This window comes from Castor canadensis, chromosome 11 (assembly GCF_047511655.1).
Source record: "Castor canadensis chromosome 11, mCasCan1.hap1v2, whole genome shotgun sequence".
Lineage (NCBI taxonomy): Eukaryota > Metazoa > Chordata > Mammalia > Rodentia > Castoridae > Castor > Castor canadensis.
Genome location: NC_133396.1, coordinates 44986039 through 45006817, shown reverse-complemented (window position 1 = coordinate 45006817; position 20779 = coordinate 44986039). Strand labels below are relative to the sequence as shown.

Sequence of the window (20779 nt, the reverse complement as noted above, 5' to 3'; positions counted from 1 at the left end):
TACTGGGTTTAAACTCAGGACACCTTGAACCACTCCACCAGCCCTTTTTTCCTGTGATGTTTTTTTCAAGATAGGGTTTCAAGAACTATTTTTCTGGGCTGGCTTCGAACCATGATCCTCCTGATCTCTGTCTCCTGGGTAGCTAGGAGTACAGACGTGAGCCACTGCCCGTCTGTGTCTTTATATTGGTTCTTGCATTTTATCCAGCTAAATAATCTCTTTTGAGTGGACTGCTTAGATGATATGTTCTTAATATAATTATCACTATGGTTAGATTTAAATCTACCATCTTGTTTGTTTTTTCTTTGTCCCATTTTTTTTCTTGTCTTCTTTTGGACTGACTATATTTTAATATTCTACTTTATTTCCACAATTGGCTTAACAGCTATCTCTCTTTTTTGGTAATTGCTCTGGACTTTACGTATCTTTAATCACAGTCTACCTTGAAATACTATGAAACACTATGCCTAATGTAAGGAACTTACTTCCATTTTCTCCTCTTCATCATTTTTGCTCTTATTTTCATACGTTTCACTTCTATTGTGAGGTTTAAAAACTAGTGTTATTAATTTTGCTTCAAAAAGTAGATTATCATTAAAAAAACCTTTTTTAATGAGGGGGAAATCTTTCAAAATTATCCACATATTTTCATTTTCTCTTTCTTCCTTTCTCAGATTCAATTTGAATAGGTTTTTGTTTTATTTTGAAAAAGGGTCTTGGCTGTGTAGTCCAGGCTAGCCTCAAATTCTCCTGCCTTGGCCTCTAAATTGCTGGGATTACAGGCATACACCACCATGCCCAGCCAGCTTGAATAGTTTCTATTGTTGTGTTTTCATGTTTGTTTCATTTTTTATTCTTCAGTGTCTAACCTGATGCTAATCCCATGTAGAAGGTTTTTATTTTCACATATTGCATTTTAACTGTAATTTCTATTTGTCACATAGTTGGTCAAAACATGAATCTAGTGGGTGGAACTATGGATTCCAGAAGCTGGTTAACACTGATAAGATCACCATTCCCAGCTCAACAAAGCAAGCCCTCTGATATTTTTCTATAGAATTCTCAGAGTATAGCTAACATTGATATTTCATGCTGTGTTGCTAGTTCTGAAAACTCCAATTAAGTAAGGATTTCAGAAAAGATTTGCTTTTAGAAATCTCCAAGGATGACTCCAGTTCGTAGATTCTGAACCTCATTCCAATTACGCACATGTTTTATGATGAATATTTCTCAAGGCTCATATTCACAAATGCGTAGCTATACATGTACACCTATGTCTTTTCTTTTTGTTTGTTTTACAAAGTGAGATCATATTATATACATTTTTCTGTATTTTACTTTTTCCCACTAAATAATAATGTATAAAAATCCTCCAAGTTGACTGGTATAGACCTAGTCATGCTGTGAAAGACTACATGATGTCAGGTATGGTGGTGCATGCCTGTAATCATAGCATTCAGGAAGCTGAGACAGGAGAATGGAGGGCCATGACAAAACAAAACAAAAAAAAATAAAGACTACCTGGTATCCTAACCTGTAGTTATATGAAAATTCTTGAAGCATCCCCCTACATAGGTAAGCGTTCCCTTAATACCTCTCTCTCTCTCTCTCTCTCTCTCTCTCTCTCTGTCTCTCTCTCGCTCTCTCACTCTCGTTTATAAGCAATTCTACAAGAATCATCCTTGCATATATACTTTTATTCACTGATGTTTTTCTTTTTAAGGAATGGACTCACTTGGTGGAAACATATGCACTTTTATTTAAAAAAAAATTTTTTTAATAAAATTGCTTTTTTAAATTTTAAAATTAAATTTTAAAAATTTTAAAATTAAAAAATTTTAAAATTAAATTTTAAAAATTTAAATTTTTAAAAATTTTTTTAAATAAATTTGCTTTACAAAGATGCAACTATTAAATACTACAACCAAATTTTCACCAGGAATACTCAATGAAATGTTTTTCCTCTATCCCTACATAGTAGGAGTGATATGATAGGTATTATCATTGACGAATATTTCTGTGCATTGTTGAGTACATAGTGATTCCATGAATTGTGTGTTCATATCTTTTGTCCCTTTTTCTTTGGGGGCTTACCTGGTGTTGGGTCATCAGAAAAAGAAGACTCTAGTGTGGGGATAGCCACAGTAAGGGCATGTGGAGATGGTCTTGCTCAGTCATTTGGAAGTTTTGTTTCAGTATTTACCTATTAAGCCTGTGGTTCTTCTCGTTCCAACCCCAGGTGTCTTCTGGAGATATTCCCAGAACTTTTACAGCCACCTTCATCTCTACACACCCGTGCCCCTTCACACAAAGGGCTTTAGGAGCACTTGTCTCCTTTCCTCTGGCCATGGGAATGAGTGGGAGAACCTTGGGGCCCATCCTCCTGGCACTTCTTTTTTGGACTTCTCTATAAGCTTTCAGTCTCTGAGTGCATCCAAAAATGAAGCATAAATGCCTGCTGCTCGTAATTTCCAATTGTCTGTAATGATGCCTTCAACATCCAATAATGATTGGGGCCCAGGAATGTGGAATCAGGTACTAACCTTGATTTAGAGACCCAGACAGCCTCTAGGTTATAGTCACACACTTTCCAGATTCCACCCCCCACCCCTGCCATCAGCTGGTCCTAGTTTCCCAGTAAGACAAATACTGCTTTGATGCTATGTTTTGCATTCTTCCTAGTCTTTCTCATTAGCCCAGCATTTTCAATTTAGAGTTCAGGCTTTAGGCTGGGGGCATGGTTCAAGAGGTAGAGTGCCTGCTTAAACTGTAAGCTTTCCAAACTCTTTTTTCAGCTATTGGTTAAAAATATCCATTCTGAAGGCCAGGCATGGTGGTTCATGCTTGTAATCCCAGTTACTCAGGCAGGGAGGAGGATTGAAGCTCAAGGCCAGCCCAGGCAAAAAGTTAGTGAGACCACATCTCAACAAACAAGATAGGTGTGGTAGTATATATCTGTAAGCCCAGCTATGTAGGAGACTTTGGTAGGAGGATTGAAGTCCAAGGCTAGCCCTAGGCAAAATTGCCAGATCCTGTCTGAAAAATAACTAAAGCAAAACAGGGTTGGCGACATGGCTCAATTGGTAGAGCATCTAACCTGCAAGCACAAGGCCCTGAGTTCAAAACCTCAGTAGTGAAAAAAAAATATCCATCCAGAAACCCAATTGACTTTTTTTTTTGGCAGTACTAGAGTTTGAATTCAGGACCTCACATTTGCTAGGCAAGTGCTCTACCACTTCAGCCATTCCACCAGCCCTTTCTTGTGATGGGGTTTTTCGAGATAGGGTCTCAAGTACTATTTGCCCAAGGCTGGCCTCAAACTGAGACCCTCCTGATCTCTGCCTCCTGAGTAGCTAGGATTACAGCTTTGAGCCACTGGCACCTGCCAGTTAATTTCTTTATTCTGAACTCTCCCTTCCCTCCAAGATCAGCACTACATAATTACAGTTTGAATGATAGGAAGAAAAACAAAGAGCACAAGCAAACTCCTAGTGGTTTCTTTAAATACTATCCGCCTGTGTTTGCTCTGGCACACAGTTTACCAACAAATAGTAATTGTCCTTTAGGCATTTTATGAGAGAGTAAAGTCTTTTTTTGGCCATATTGGGGCTTGAACTCAGGACCTTTACCTTGAGCCACTCCACCCCCCCCCCCCGCAGCCCCCGTTTTCTTGTGAAGAGTTTTTTAGAGATAGGGTCTCATGAACTATTATCCCAGGCTGGCTTCAAACTGTTATCCTCCTGATCTCTGCCTCCTGAGAAGCTAGGATTACAGGTGTGTGCCACTGGCTCCTGGCAAGAGAGAGTAAAATCTTGACACCTATGTCAACCAATATTTATGGCAAGCTTTGTCAAAAGAAACAATATTCAAGGAGGACTGTGTGAAAGACACACAGACATTTCAGATTTTCCAGAATATATTTCTGATTGAAGCCAAACTAGGAGGGATCTGAGAACCTAGATTATAATATATTGGTTCCTTTAAGAATTGCTTTTTCTGGAGCCCAGTGTGGTGGCACCTCATTGTAATCCCAGCACTAGGGTGGCTGAGGCAGAAGAATTGTGAGTTTCAGGCCAGCCTGGGCTACATAGTGAGACCCTGTCTCAAAAACAACACTACAAAGCCAAAATTCTTTTTTCATTTGCAGTTAGGTGTGGTATCATTTGCCTACACTTAAAGTAATTGTAAGAACTCGCCCTAAAAAAATCATTGATTCAAGAGACTGAGTGTGGTGGCACACATATGTAATCCCAGATACTCAGGAAGTAGAAGTAGGAGGATGGTGGTTAGAGGCTGCCCAGGCAAAAGCACTAGATCCTATCTGAAAAAAATAAACTAAAAATAAAAGGGCTGGTAGTGTGGCTCAAGTGGTAGAGCATTTAGCTAGCAAGCATGAGGCCCTGAGTTCAATCCCCAGTACCAACAACAACAACAAAAAGATCATTGATTCATTTATTGCAAGTCCATCATAAAAGATGTTCACCTTATGACATAGGGTCCCTTTAATAGCTACCTTCAGGAGAAACACTAGGTTGTATTTTAAGGGTTTTTGTTGTTTAATTTTTTTAGACTACTGTGTAGTTCAGGCTGGTCTCAAACTCACAACTTCTGCCTCAGTCTCCCAAGTGCTGAGATTACAGGCATGTACCACCATGCCCAATTATGCCTAGTTGTACTTTGAACTACTTATTTTAGTACCAGTTTGTATTTAAAAACATTGTCGATGGTGTATTTGGTCATGTTTCTTTTATTTCATATTCACTGCCAGGAAGGTTAGACTCAAACTTGTAAACTAACACCCAACAACTATTTAGGTTGTTATAGTTAAATTATAGCTCCATTCAGTATCCTCTCTCTCTTTTTCTATTGTTGTGAGTTTCCTTAAATCCTTTGTGGAACACAGAGATACAAATAAATAAACATAACGTTCATAAACATGGTTCAGTAAAGTTCATATCTACTTTTGTAAGTCCATTTGGTGTTCTGGAACCTCATTCTTAGAAACACTTCTCATATAAATTCTTCTTGTTAAGGCCCAGCTTAATAAAAGTGGTAGGTTTCCTATTACCAGCAGCTCTTTCCTGCAGGAAGCCACCAACAGAAGAGAGAAAGCAACAACAAGCTTGAGCACCCTCTGACTTAACAATGGAAAAAGATAGATTTAGAAACCAATTGCGTATTTGGGAACGCAGTGCCACTGGAGGTGTGGTCTGCAGGCTGCTGCTGGTCTACAAGAAAGATACGAGCACCGAGTACGTGGAGCAAAGGTGATAGCAGTTGGAAGAAGTAATTGATACTTAATCAGATACGACTCCTCACCCTAACAAATGGGGTGAGGAGTCACGCTTTAAGGGTCTTAACCTACCTTCCCACGGTCACAGTGTAAGAAGAGTTCAGCAAACATCTGTTTCCGCATGTCAGTTTTTATGACTTCCCGGAATTCACCTGCACAGTGGCAGAGGTGCTTAAGGAATTCCTCAAAAAATTCACTTTTCAAATCTGCAATGTGTGAAGAGATGTACTGCAGACAAAAAATAGGATTAATGATGACTTAAAACCATGCCCTTTATTTGGCTTTCTCAAGGATTCAATCCATGAATTATACCGGCTGAGAATGTTTCCTTCCATGTTATTTGCTTAGCACTGAAAGTATTTTCATGTAAGTGCCTCTCTACAGACTGTACTGCAGAGAAAGGTGACCAATGCACCAGTGGGACTAGATATTTTTGGAACAATTTCCTTCTGGTTTACGTCAGCATTGAAAGGGGTAGACTTTTCTCACAACACGAAACAGCAGCAGTCCTAAAATGTTACCTATAAATTAAAAGTTCTAAAAATTGAATAAAGTTTCTCTATTGGAATATGGAATATAAGAGCATGTGTGTTCTAAGACAGGCTACATTTCATTATTGGGGATCCTGGGTGGTTTTTGTTCGTTTTGTCTTCTGAAATTGCAATAAAGCATCCTTTGTCTATGATTTTTTTTAAGTGTAAAGACTGAAAACACCTATGCTCTTGGACAATTTATCTTGATCCTGATTGAACTGCAATCTCCAGAAGCAATCTAGGCTAGAGATTGCTAGCCTAGAAGGTAAACAAATATGTCTACATGTTTTGTAATTTTGATGTGGGGCTTGTACCTTTTATCATCCCACCTCTTATGTATGAGCAGTTATTTCTGTATTGTGAGGATCTTGGTTCAAGGCCAGCCAAAGCAAACTGTGAGATTTCCCCATCTCAACCAATAAAAGCTGAGTGTGTCTGTCATCCCAGCACCAGAAGGAAGAGTAAATGGGAGGATGACAGTCTAGCCTGCCCAGGCTAAAGCATGACCCTCCCTCAAAAAATAACCAAAGCAAAAAGAGGTGGGGTACAGCACCTATCTAGCAATCTCAAGGCCCTGAGTTCAAACCCCAGTACCGCCAAAAGAAAAATAAATAAATAAAAAGAATGTACCCAGGATAAAGAAATGATCAAGCACTGAAGAGTTTCTGAACAGAAAACTTTTGAAGTGTTAGCCCAGTTAGTCAATGACTTTCTTCCCTGCTAGAACAAAGGTAACTAAATATATATGGCAGGACACCTCTTCCATAACCATAAATGACTGGACCAGGAGAGGACACTTAACCTAAGCAAGGCCATTTGGATTCTTTTTTGGGAACTGGGTAGTAGGAGTAGGAGTCAGGAGTGGCCAGTTGGTCTCTGAGTGGGACTGGACTTGTGAATGTGTAAGGAGAAGAAACAAAACTTTATGTCTCCCCTTTTAGGGAGAATTAAATTGGTATGAGATAAGGTAACAAAAAAAAGGTCTAAAACTCTTAAGTTTTATGTGACATGGAGCCCTCATAAGGAAATGAAGACCCAAAGAAGTGGCCAAAGCTATACACTTTCATATTAGGTTGAACAAAGACAGGCAATTGTGGAAAAGGAACTGAATTATGTAGGGAGCCTAAAGGAAGATAAGAATTATTTTAGCAAGGTCTGTTTGCATAGAATTCTCTCAACAGACTCCTCATGGAAGAATGTTTCCTTTTTTCCTGGTACAGAGAGGGCATCTTTCACATGGGAGCTTTTATCTCCTGTTTTCAGGAAGAAAAGGGAAAATTAAAATGCTCTTCTTGAGTCTTCTGTTTTTCAAGTAATCCCAGTGCCATAGTGGCATATTTTGAGATGACATAATTTGCTACTCTTCAGATGTAAACTTAAGCTGGATGTCGGTGGCTCTCACCTATAATCCTAACTACTCAGGAAGCAGAGATCAGGAGGATCTTGGTTTGAAGCCAGGCCGGGCAAATAGTTTTTGAGACGCTATCTTGAAAATGCTCATGCACACAAAAAAGGGCTGGTGGAGTGGCTCAAGTGCGAGAGCACCTGCCTAGCAAGTGTGAAGCCCTGGGTTCAAACTCTAGTACCAGCAAAATTAAAAAAAAAAAAAGTAAAAGTAAACTTTTAATTTGACTTGTTAGGTGGTGGTCAAGTTCTTCTATTGAACTGAGAATGCGGAGACAGTCAGAAGAAAAAGGAGTGGGGAGAGGGAGAGAGGAAATAGAAAGCAGAGAGAAAGAGTCTTGATGCTTTCCAAGTCCCTGTTCCATGTTCTAATTTGTTCCTAAATCCTTTGGATAATGCACATGTCATTTTCAGCTACATAAACTCAGCTGGTTTCAGGTTATTGTAGTTAGCATGTAAGTAATGTTTGGTTAAAAAGTTCCATTTTAGTAATTTGCTCCTAAAGAATAGTAATTTGTTTTAATTAATTAATTAAGACAGGGTCTCAATGTGTAGCCCAGGCTAGACTTTGAACTCGTAATCCTCCTGCCTCAACCACTCGAGTGCTGGGATGATAGTCATGCACCACCATATGTGGCTTTGGTAATTTGTTTTAATATGTTTTTGGCATATTTCATTGATGCATAATTATTGAAGTAGATAGTTCATGTCCTCATTAAAATCACCTAGGCACATTTAGAATGTATTGTGTAAGAGATACGTTAGGCTTGTAGCCATGAGAATAAGTCAACATTCAACTGGCTTAGATAGCAAATGAGGAAAATGTATAGTACCAGCAAAAGAGCTTTTCTAAACATTTGGTTCCCTTAGTTGCCCAAATCACCCAATTTTCACTATTATTGATGGATCAATGAGCACAGTTAAGTTCTTATCTATTGCCTGGAGAAGGAGTGTGGTGTTGAGGTTAAGAATCCACATTCTGGAGCCCATCTGGGTTCAAATCCCAGTTCCCATGTTGCTTCCTTTGTGAAATGAGTATTATAATAGTAGCTACCTCAGTAGGTTGTGGTGAGGATCTGTGTATGTACAGAACCTGGGTATTTCATCATAAGTTCTCCATAGTCACTCCTTTTTTGGGGGGGCGGTACTGGGGTTTGAACTCAAGGTCTCACGCTCTACCACTTGAACCAGTCTGCCGGCCCTCTTTTGTGTTAGGTATCTTCGAGATAGGGTCTCACAAAATATTTGCCCAGGCTGGCTTTGAACCTCGATTCTCCTGACCTCTATCTTCTGAGTAGCTGGGATTACCAGTGTGAGCCACAAATGCCTAGTTTTTGTTTGTTTGTTTGGTGGGATTGGGGTATAGCCGCTGTTCTTCTTGTCTACTCTTGAGGTAGTTTAAGAAATTGGCCAAGAAATTTTTCTTTAGAGTGTGGCAGGAAGGCAGGGAGGGGGAAGGGAGATTAATGAGTGCTACAGTGGAACAAAGAAAAACCAGAGTTGGGGAATGTTACCTGGACATCAGAGAACAGTTACCTTGCCCCAGAAGTTAAAGTAGCCAATGAATTAACATGTGATTATGTACGGGACAAGGTGTACCACTCCCCATTTCTGTAACCTGCTCTAAATGGTGTATAAGGAAAGCCCCCTTTGTTCTTGGGGCTCGGCCTTTAGACTCAAGTCTGCTGAGTTGCTGCATGCCTGCCTAATAAACTTGCTTCCCAAAAGCTCTGGTGCTTGCCCTCTCAGTCTCTGTCTGAGCTCTCCTGCAACAATAGAGTAAAACAGTTCTGGCCAGCCATGGTGGTGCACACCCAATTCCAGCTACTTGGAAGCAAGAGTCCTGAGTTCAAGGCCAGCACAGGAAAAGTTAGTGAGATCCTATCTTAAAGACAAACAAAAGGACTGGAGTGTGGCTCAAGTGGTATGAACTCAAGGTCCTGGAAAAAAGAAAATTTAAAAAAGAATAAAATAGTCCTCTCAACTGACATATCTTTAGAAGGGGAAAACCCATGAGGTCGGTGATTCTCAAAGTGTGATCTCTAGCCAACTAACAGTTGAGAACATGTCAGAAATGTACATTTTTAAGTCCCCATCCCCACCCCATTTACTGATTCAGAAACTCTGGGGTTAGGGTCCAACAATCTGCATTTTTTTTTCAAACAAGTCCTGTAGGTGATTCTGATGCTTATTAAAGTTTGGAAATCACTGAACTAGATGATCTGGGGTAACTGGTCCTAATTAGTTTAGTAGCCCAAGATCCTGTTTGATCTTAATGTTTTGTTTAAGTATTAGGTATTTTTCTAAATGACTCACATGATAGAATTACTGAATAATTGACATTTTCTGGCAATATTGCTGAGAAAAAGAAATACTGGTTCATGGGGAAAATCCCCCTGTTTTACATTTAGCTTTTGGGAACTGACATCAACACTGAATTTTCCAACTATGGAAATGGTATTGAATCAAGTTCATTGAAAACCTTTCATTGAGAGACGCTTCAACATTCTGGATTTATAACATGGTTTTTCTAAGTGTGCATATTCTAATTATTTTGTAAGTTTGGGTTATATGACATAAAGACTGCCAGTTGCCAACATCAACTACAGATCAAATTCCAAATGAAACAATTACTGAAATTTTCTGGGAGGAGTAGTTGAGGTGGTAGAGTGTCTGCCTAGCAAGTGCAAGGCCCTGAGTTTAACACTTACTACCACCAAAAGAAGGAAGGAGGAAAAGAAGAAAGGGAGGACGTATGGGTGGCAGGGAGGAAGGGAGGAAAGGAGGAAAGAAGGAAAGAAATTTGCCAGTGTCTTGTAAAAACAGAAAAAAGTGAAAATACCTGACAGCCTTTGTGTTTTCATACCCTCCTAAGTAATGAATCAAAATAATTGGTTAGATTAATTTAAGACTATAACTACTGATACTGATATCCTTCAGTTTAACAGCTCTGTGAGTTGCTGAACATGCAAATTGCACTTAGCCAAGTTATCTCTATGTGCTAGGTTCCAATGAAATGAATTCTGGGCCTCTCTTTTCTGACTTAGTGCTGAGAATGTGGTAAATGTCACATTTATTACATTGGTAGGTGCTATTAAGACTCTACAGCTCTGTGCCATTGAGATTCACACTTATTTAATTGTAGACATGCAGAAGAGTTGATGAAATAGGTGCTATAAGAGCAATAGGAAGAAAACTATGTTTGGAAATAATCTACCTTAGATATAAACTTCCAAACTGTATTTGTAAGCTTTTGGTAGGCTATAAAGAGTCTGTAATTAAGGAGTACAGAATATTAAAGTACACAGATTATATTTGTTATCTGTCATTGAGAAATGGTGTGTTCATATAACAAAAAAAAATCAGTTTTCTAGTTTTAGAGAGAAAGAGAGAGACCTTTAAAAAATAATTATTGAGGTCTGGGGGTATAGTTCATGAGTAGAACTCTTGCCTGGCATATGCAAGGCCCTAGGCTTAGTTCTCCACACTGTAAAAAACAAAACAAATATTGCTAATTATATACTTAACCAAGCAGTCATACACTTTAACTCTTCTGAGTTTTCAAAACTTTGCTTAAAAATGAATTAAACAAAAGTCTCATTCTTATTCAGTAATAATAAAAGGTGGCAGACTAAAACACAATTTTGCCTCTACTAGTGAAGTATAACTTCAGTAGTGTTATGGGCTATGTTGTATTCCCCCAAAATTCATATGTTGAGGGCCTAACCATTAGCACCTCAGAATGTGACTATATTTGGAGATAGGATCTTTAAAAAGGTAATTAAATTAAAACGAGGTCTTTAGATGTAGGTTCTAATCTAACATAGCTAGTGTCCTATATGAAGAGGAAATTTGGACACAAACAGAGGGAAGATTATGTGAAGACAGCCATATACAAACCAAGGAGGAAGATACTCAGTAGAAACCAACCTCTCCAACATCTTGTCTCAGACTTCCAGCCTACAGAAGTATGGGAGATTAAATTTCTGTTATTTAAGTCACTTCATCTGTGGAACTTTGTGATGGCAGCACTAGCAAAGTCATACAGGCAATAGGAGTTGCAATCAGGCAGTGCCTTGATTTATGTATTCCTTATTCCTTACAATTGGAGACAACCTAGGGAAGGCACAGGTAAGCTTGGGAGATAGTCCACCTGTTTTCTCCCACTTCTTTGCCATAAAATTCTCTCACTTCTTCCCAAGATCTCTTTATATATTTTCACATCATATTGCCTCTAACCTCCCCCAAAGCTGTACATTCTCCTTTCTCCTGTCCTTCCCTGCCACAGCTCAGAGCACATGAAAAACAAAATAAGCACAACAAAATAATAAAAAAATACAAGACAAAGTGAACTAGAGGCAGAATAGAAACCCCATCAGATAAATCCCATTGTGGGAAAAATGCACAGCCTGGATTTAGTAAAATATATTAAAGAGAATCTTTGGGCAAAGCCTTTCTCTTTAAATTTAAACTTGGAATCATGTCAATTTGAAGGCCTCACCTGTAAGATTCCCATAGGAAGTGACCATCTCAGAATGGGCCATCACTGAGAAAGAAGAGAATGGGTCCTAAAGAAGAGAATCCAGGACTGGTGGTGAGGCTCAAGTGGTAGAGCACCTGCTTTGCAAGCATGAAGCCCTGAGTTCAAATCACACACACACAAAATAAAAACAAGAAGGGAATCCAGGTAGAGGCATGGCCCTTGTTTACTCCTGCCAAAGGATACAACAGTTCCTCAGTGTGGTAGAATCAAAAGTCAACATCAGAATCCTGCTGTACAGTATTTTTACTTTTGCATTAGTTCATTATTTAATTCAGGAGTGACTTCTCAGGCTACCTAAAGCCTGGGTCTACTGCAGGATACTTCTGAGAAACTGACCTTCACTTTGTAGTCTAATAATAAGCAGAAATGTGATGGGCTGTTTTCACTTGTCTCTGGTGAGCAGATAGACAAGTGGCCAGAATCTCCTTAATGATCAGATAGGCAATAAGGTCAGGAAACGATGTAATTATGGCAAAGCACACTCCTCAGGGTGGACGACTGTCTCACGTTGGCTTGGACTTTCCTGGCTTTAACACTGATACTCCCATGTTCCAGCAAACATCTTAGTCTCAGGCAAACCAGGATGGTTTGGCCCTTTATACCTTGTTCCATGCTGATGATATAATCCCAGAGAGGAATTTTCTGGAAACCTTCATTTGGAAGCATGCTGTGTTGTAATCCTGCTCCATATAACAAACTATCTCTCTAAGTACCTGTTTCCTTTGCCGTAAAGGATAGTTTACAGCCTTTGGCTGTGTCCAAGGCATCCCCATCCATTACCACTCAATTGGGACAATCACTCTTAGTAAACATAGAAACATAGAAAGTTCTTATTCTATGGTATGCATTTGAAGGAGTTCAGAACACACCACCCCAAACATGATATTTTGGCATAAGAACTAATTTGAGTTAAAGGCACTTAAAAAAAAAAAAAAAACCACAACAACCACAAAAAAAACCGAGCAGGAAGATCACTTTGATCCTTCATTTCTTAAAAGTTGAAGATGAAATTCCCATGTGAAAGATGTCTTCCCTATCCAAGGAAAGCAACATTCTTATTATCAAGGACAGGAAGTTGAGATTGAGAGAATTCTATACAGACTTTCTTCAAATAATTCTTATATTCCAGCCTCCCCACATAATTAAGTTGCTTTCTCACAATTTACTATTCTTTTGTCAATTTAGTATATAAGTGTTCAATTCTAACTGTGTCTTTGGGTCTTTTTTTCCTTATGAAGGCTCCTATTCCATATAAAACTTGTATGTTTTTCTCTTATTTTTTGCCCAGCCAGAAAAAACGAAAAACAAAAATAAAAAGCTACCTAAAAGGGTGTAAGTGCTGAGCACTGGTGGCTCATGCCTGTAGTCCCAGCTACTCAGGGGGCAGAGCTTAGGAGGATTTCAGCTGGAAGCCAGCTCTTGTCAAATAGTTCATGAGACCCTATCTCGAAAAATACCCAACCAAAAATGAGCTAGTTGAGTGCCTCAAGCAGGAAGAGCACCTGCCTAGCAAGCATGAGGCCCTGAGTTCAAACCCCAGTACCACCAAGGGAAAAAAAAAAATCCTGAGGACTGGAGGATATAGCTCAGTGGTAAAAGTGCATGCTTTATGTGCATAACACCTTGGGTTCAATCCCTAGAACCACAAAGTAAAAATGAAAAATCATGAGTACTTTAGCAACTCAATGTAACCATTGTCTTAAAATGCACCAAGAAAAATTTAGACATGTTTCTCTTTTTAGACTTCTCTTGAAGCACATTATCAGGAAACTCTTTCAAAACAAGGGAATTTGCAGAACTCAAAAAAAATCCAGACTATAAAAAACAACCCTTCTACCTAAAAAGTTAACTAAATTTTCAATAATCTCATGAATGATTTTTGGATAAAGCAAGTACATTTGAAATGATTTTATTTCATTAATAAACAAATTAACCAACCAGGTAATTAAATGAAAAGGTAGAATCTCTATAAGGCTCAACATTAGACCAGGTGTAGTAGCTCAACCCTGTAATCCTAGCTACTCAGGAGACAACGACTGGGAAGATAATTATTCAAGCCCAACCCAGGCAAAAAGTTTATGAGGCCCCCATCTCAACCAATAGGAGCTGTGCATAATGGCATGTGCCTGTCATCCCAGCTATGCGAGAAGTATAAATAGAAGAGTTGGGGTCCAGGTCAGCCCTGGCATAAAGAAAGACCCTATCTCAAAAATAACCAATGCAAAAAGGGCTTGTGGGTATGACTCAAGTGGTACAGCGCCTGCCTAACAAGTGTGAGGCCCTGAGTTCAACCCCTAGTACCTTCAAAAAAGTGAAGAATTTCAGTAAGAATCCACCTATCTGAACCTGTTTTACTCCTGGCCTCAACAAAAGGCAAAGCAGTTAGTTAATTTTTCTAATGAGAGCAAATGAAATCTGTCTTTTCAAAGGCATATAGGGAGCACAACATTTCCACAACTCTGCACCAGTATTAAAATGATTATGGTAAGTTTTATCTCCTGGAATGAGTTGCCTTTAGGGGATCAAAGTGTTCTGAGTTTAAAACAAACCGAACACGCTCTTAAAACGTCTTACGTTTCAAAATACTTGACTTATAACACAAAGCAAAAACCCTCAAATTAACTTATACACTCTACATTTTTAATTGTTTCTGCCAACATATGAATGTTTAAAACATTGTTCTTGAGGTTCCTTTTGAAGTAAGGAAACAGGTACGGCAAGAAGACCTTTAAAACTCATGAAAACCAGGTGCGTTTTCTACATGAAACCTGCCCCATTGAAGTCTCATTTTTATTTTGCTATGCATCCCTCCCCAGGAATGAATATGATAATGTGTAATGCTTGCTCATTACTTTGTCATTGTGTAAGTCCATCCTTAATTTGCTTATATGTTGATTCTCTCCTTTCCTGATTCTACCCTGGACCCATCCAGCATATGTATGCATACCCATGTGGGAACACACACACATACAAATTCCTGCAGATAAATACCCATATAACAATGAATTGTTGTTGTAATGCATTACTGCACTGTGCTTAATAACTGAGAGACTAGGAGTAAATATTCTAAAATGGTGACTTTGGATCTTCATTTACTAGAATAAACCAAATGAAAAGTGAGAGGAAGATTGTAGTCAACAGAGATCATCACGTGTTTACTTAACTATCAGAAAACAGATACCCTAGGAAAATGGTAGGCACATAGAGGCATCTGTGAGCACTCATTCTCATTTCTCTTTTTTCCCCATATTATTTCTCAATGACTTCATTTTCTCTAAACATACTCCATCCAGAGTGGTCTTTCATTGCTTCTTACAAATGATCACAAGGACAAATATATGGCATAGTATCTCCACTGGGGGCTCTTGTGTGGGATATCTTGACCTTAAGCCTGAGTTGTATAGTGAATACATGCAAAAAAAAAAAAAAAGAAAAGGACATTAATAAAATTAGAAAGAGGTAATAAACATGAAAGACAAGTTTAGTATTACCTATGGGTAATTTCTTTGCCTGATATAGATAGCTCCAAAAGAAAATAGAAGATGTATTCCAAGGCATTATTCAAAAAAAGTTTCCTATAATGAAAAAAAACCCTTAATATCAAAAGAACATATCATATTCAAGAATAAGAAAATCTTTGCCAGATATACATCTGACAAGGGGCTAATAATCAGAACATACAGGGAGTTCAAAAAACTAAACTCCCCCAAAAAATCAATGACACAATGAAGAAATGGGCAAATGAACTGTACAGAGATTTTTCAAAAGAAGAAGTCCAAATGTCTAAAAAACACATGAAGAAATGCTCAACATCCATATCCATGGCCATAAAGGAAATACACATCAACACCATGTTAAGATTCCATCTCATTCTTCTTAGAATGGCTACCATAAAAACACAAACAAGAATTGTTGGTGAGGATGTGGGGAAAAGGAACCCTCATACACTGCTTGTGGGAATGTAAACTAGTACAACCACAAAAAACTAAAAATAGACCTGCCATATGATTCAGCAATACCTCTTCTAGGGATATACCCAAAGGAATGTGAGCCAGGTTACAATAAAAGCACTGGCACACCCATGTTTATTGCATGTTTATTGCACACACCATGTTTATTCACAATAATTAAGCTATGGAAACAGCCAAGATGCCCCACCACTTACGAATGGATTAAGAAAATGTGGTATTTTACTCAGCCACAAAAAAGAATGAAATTTTGTCGTTTGCAGGTAAATGGATGAAACTGGAGAACATCATCTTAAGTTATCCAGGTTCAGAGACCTAAAGCCACATATTTTCTCTCATATGTAGAAGATAGACCTAACACAAATACAGTAATATTATGAAAAACAGGTCACACTAAGGGGAGGTCACATATGAGAGGGGGAGGGTAAAAGAAGGAAGTTAACAAGGTGAACAAGAATGAATATAGAATTTTTAAACCTGTTGAAGCCACCATAAGAAGGGGTCTAAAATAGAAAGAAGAAAAATAGAGGAGATGAACCAATTTGGGCTATTATATGTATATGGAAATATATATATGTGGAAATTATATATATATAGGGAAATGTCACAAGAAAACTCCCTGTGTAGCTATCTTAAACAAACAAAAATGATATTGGGTGCCAGTGACTCACGCCTATAATCCTAGCTACTCAGGAGGCAGAGAGCAGGAGGAAAGAGGTTTGAAGCCAGCCCTGGGCATATAGTTCGTGAGACCCTATCTCAAAAAACCCCACAAAAAAAGAGGCTGGGGGAGTGGCTCAAGGTGTAGGCCCTGAGTTTTTTTTAAAAAGTCATTTTTTGTTCATTTATAAAATTGGAGAACAGGAGGTGGGACTGGTCCTACCTGGGGGGGGAGGGGTGGTATCAGTGGGAGGGAGGAGGAGGTGGGGAAAGGATGTGGGAGGGTGAATATAGTACAAATACTGTGTACACGTGTATGTACATGGAAAAGTGATACCTGTTGAAACTGCTTCAGGAATGGGGAGAGGGGGATAAAGGAGAATGGTGGAGGGGGTGAAATCAAGTATGATATATTTGAAATATTGTAAGAACCTTTGTAAATGCCACAATGTACCCCCAGCACAACAATAAAAAATAAATAAAAGACATTTCAAAAATAAAATACTCACACTAAGACATAGTCTACTTAAACTCTTTGAGGTGCTAGGGACTGAGCCATATGAGGCAAGTGCACTACTACTGATCTACATTCTCAGCCACTTAAACTTTGAACATGAACTTCAAGGTGTCTGGGTTAATAAATGAAATCACCTACAAGATAAGCAAAAGGAAGACTCTGAGTTCTCTGTTGCATTTCATGGTAACAGAACATAGAACAACACCTAAAGCATGATACACAATCACCAAAATTGTTGAAAACCTACTTTTAAAAGTTGTAAGACTGTAATCTCTCATCTGAATGCACATTTGCTAGCATTCCTAAAATTAGATAATAAGATTTTGATCCAACGTTTATTGAGAGTGGTACTGGGTTTGAACTCAGGCACTCGCAATTGCTAGGTAGGCACTCTACCACTTTCTACTTTATTTTGGGAGAGGGAGTAAGGTTTGTGTTTATGTTCAAGCTGGCCTGGATTATGATCCTCCTACTTACAAATCTTGCATACCTTTTGTTGGTTAAGATAAGGTCTCATGTACTTTTTCCCTGGGCTGCAATCCTCCTGATCTGTCTCCTGAGTAGCAAGGATTATAGACATGAGCTGCCACACCCAGCAGGGAGAGTATTTTTGAAATTTCCAAATAGTTGGACTTAATTTTAAGTTTATTATTTTTCAGCTTTATTACATAATAATGAGTCAATAACATGCTTGATTTCTACTTTTTAGAACTTACAAAGTTTTCTTGCTAGCCCATTTTTGATAAATTTTGAAAAATAAAACTAGAACGAGGTCACTGTAGGGATTAAAATTCAATATATACAATAAAACCTTATTAAAAGGTTCTTTTTTTTTTTCTTTTGTGGCACTGGTGTTCGAACTCGGGGCCACATGCTTGCTAGGCAGGTGCTCTTACTGCTTGAGTGACTCTGCCAGCACTACTAACAGGTTGTTAATGATAATCCTTTGTTTTTTACATCTTTTATTAATCAAACTTTTAAAAAAGTTTTATTTCTTCACACCATACAAAAAATTAAAAACGGATTAAGGACTTAAGTAGATATAAATATAACAGCTAAAACTATAAAACAGTCAGAAGAAAACACAGGAATATATATCCTTATGACCTGTGTTAGGTAATGGTTTCTGAGATATGACACCAAAAGCAAAAGCAACAAAAGAAAAATAATAAACTGGACATCATCAAAATTAAAAACTTTTGTGCTTCAGAATATACCACTTAGAAAGTGAAAAACCCCACAGAATGGGAAGAAATGTTTGCAAATCATATTTTTGATAAGAGATTGAATGTAAGAACTTTTACAATCCAGTAACCAAAAGGCAAGCAACTCAGTTGAAAAATGGTCAAAGAATAAACATTTTTCCAAAGAAGATATACAAATGACCAGTAAGAACATGAAAAGATATCCAGCATAATTTTAGCCATTAGGGAAATGCATTCCAAGATGATGAAAGAGCCAGGTATGGTTTTTCCTGCCCATAATCTCAGCACACAGGAGGCTGAAGCAAAAGGATCATAAGTTCAAGGCCAGCCTGAGCTATACAGCAAGACCCTGTCTCATAAAAACAAAAAACAAAACCCAATTAATCTACAGTGTGCTACCACTTCATACCCATGAGGTGGCTGTAATAAAAAGCAAAGCCAAGCAAAACAAAACACAAAGAATAACAATAACAAGTGTTGGCAAAGATGTGGGGCAAGTGGAACCATCATAAACTGCTGGTAGGAATGAAAAATGGGACAACCATGGTGGGAAATTGTCTGGTAGTTTCTTAAAAGGTAAGGCTACCATATAACCCAGAAATTCCAGTCGTAGGTATATACTCAAGAGAAATAAAAACATATACTTATGTAAAAACATATACACAAATGTTCATAGCAGCACTTATTCACAATATTCAAAAAGTGAGGACATTCCAAATGTCCATCAACCAATGAATTGTTCCATAAAAAGTGGTGTGTCCAGAAGGGTGGTTAAGAAAGAGTAATATAGATGAGGTGAATTTGATCAAAGTACACTGTGTGCACATTGTAAATGTCACAATGAAACCCCTTTGTACAATTAATTTATGCTAATAATTTTTTAAAAAAGCATATCCATACAAAGGAATGTGATTGGCAACATTTTATTTGGCAATAAAAACTTAGGTACTGAAATATTGATGAACCCAGAAAACACTATAAGTGCAAGAAGTCTAAAAGACTACATACTGCATGATTCCATTTACATGAAATGTCTTGAATAGGCAAAGCTATGGTGACAGAAAATACATTAGTGGTTGCCTAGGGCTAGAAGTTTGGAGGAAAATGGGGAGTGACTGCTAATGGGTACAGGACTTTTTCAGGTAGTGGAAATGTTCTAAAATTGTTTTTATGGCTGCACTACTTTGTAAATAAACTAAAAGTCCTTTAACTGTACACTTTTTAATGGGTATAAGGTATGTGTGGTAGGTTGAATTAATGACCTTCAAAGATATGAGGACTTAATCCCTGAATCTATAAATGGTAGCTTACAAGGGAAAGAAGTCTTTGTAGATGTGATTAAATTAGGATTTTAAGATGGGAGGATTACCCTGAATTATCTAGGTGAGACCTAAATGCAATCAGATGTATCCATATAAGAGGGATATTTCTCAGACAGAAGAGAGGCTACAAAGATAGAGACTGGTGATACTGCCACAAGTAATGAATACCAACAGCTACTAGAAGCTGAACAAGGCAAGGAGTGAATTTTCCCACAGACCCTCCAGAGGAATTGCCAACACCTTGGCTTTGGTCCAGTGATACTGATCTTGGACTTCTGGCCTCCACAACTATTAGAGAATAAATTTCCGTTGTTTTAAGCCACTAAATTTGTGATAATTTGTTACAGCAGCCATAGGAAATACACTGTGAATGTATCTCAATAAAGCAGTTTTTAATATCTCTGTAATTATTGTGCACTTTTTGTTCATTTATATTTCTAACGCATTTTTAAATATATTCTATTACAATGTACAAAAAGCTCATCAAGCTTAAGACAGTCTTGTTATATTTATTAATTTAAATTTCACAAAAATAACATTTTAATATTTATAAATATAAAATAGTCTTTGTTTCAAGATAAAACATTTTTAATCTTGAAAACTGCTCAGTTTTGTTTGTTTGCTTTTTTCATTTATCTGCTATTCTTTTAGCCATTATCTTAATTTTTTTGTCACTTTATATTAGGTAATTCACATATAAAATATATATAGTCTCCTCCCATTACAAAAAACCACCAATCATCAGATGGACTATTGGCTTTAAAACAGATTTTGGGAGTTGGGGAAGAGAAGAAAAATATTGCTTATCCAAAAGATGCATCTTGACTTTAGAAATGTAAAAAGAAAATTATTCATCTTAGAATTTGGGGAGTATGATTTTTTTAAACGTCTCCAACCACATGGAAGAATGGAAGAAATTACATTTTACACAGAGAGAAAATTTTTCTTTTCTCTCTCTCTCTCACTCTGTAAATTGGAGAAAAAAATGGGAGCTCATTTTTTAAGTTATCTTAATTTTAAAAATTCTTCCAGTGATGTTATTTTGGCAATTTGTGAGTAAAATAGGGACTCTAGAACAAATTTATTCTCAGTTGAACAAAGTCACATGAAGACTTATTTTTTTCATTTCAGTCTGACAAATTAAATGGCCTTTCCAAAGAAACATGGAAAGACAATGAAAAGGTAACAGCTTTGTTAAAGGAAGGCAAGATAATAAGAACACATAGAACTAGGGTTTTCTCACCATCCCTAATTCATCCACTGCTTATCTACCTATTCATTCCTTTCTCTAATAAATCTGGGAATGATTAAAAAACTTTAACCCAAAATCGTGA

The 20779-nt window shown here is 37.7% G+C and overlaps 1 protein-coding gene across 1 annotated transcript in view; it reads right to left on the bottom strand.

The window, feature by feature from the left end:
• The window catches only part of Efcab5 (EF-hand calcium binding domain 5), a 110258-nt gene that overhangs the window by 71371 nt on the left and 18108 nt on the right, over positions 1 to 20779 (bottom strand). Inside the window, exon 5 of the mRNA XM_074046512.1 lies at positions 5366 to 5521. Coding sequence (XP_073902613.1) covers positions 5366 to 5521 — 156 coding nt within the window. The remainder of the gene's footprint in view (positions 1 to 5365; positions 5522 to 20779) is intronic.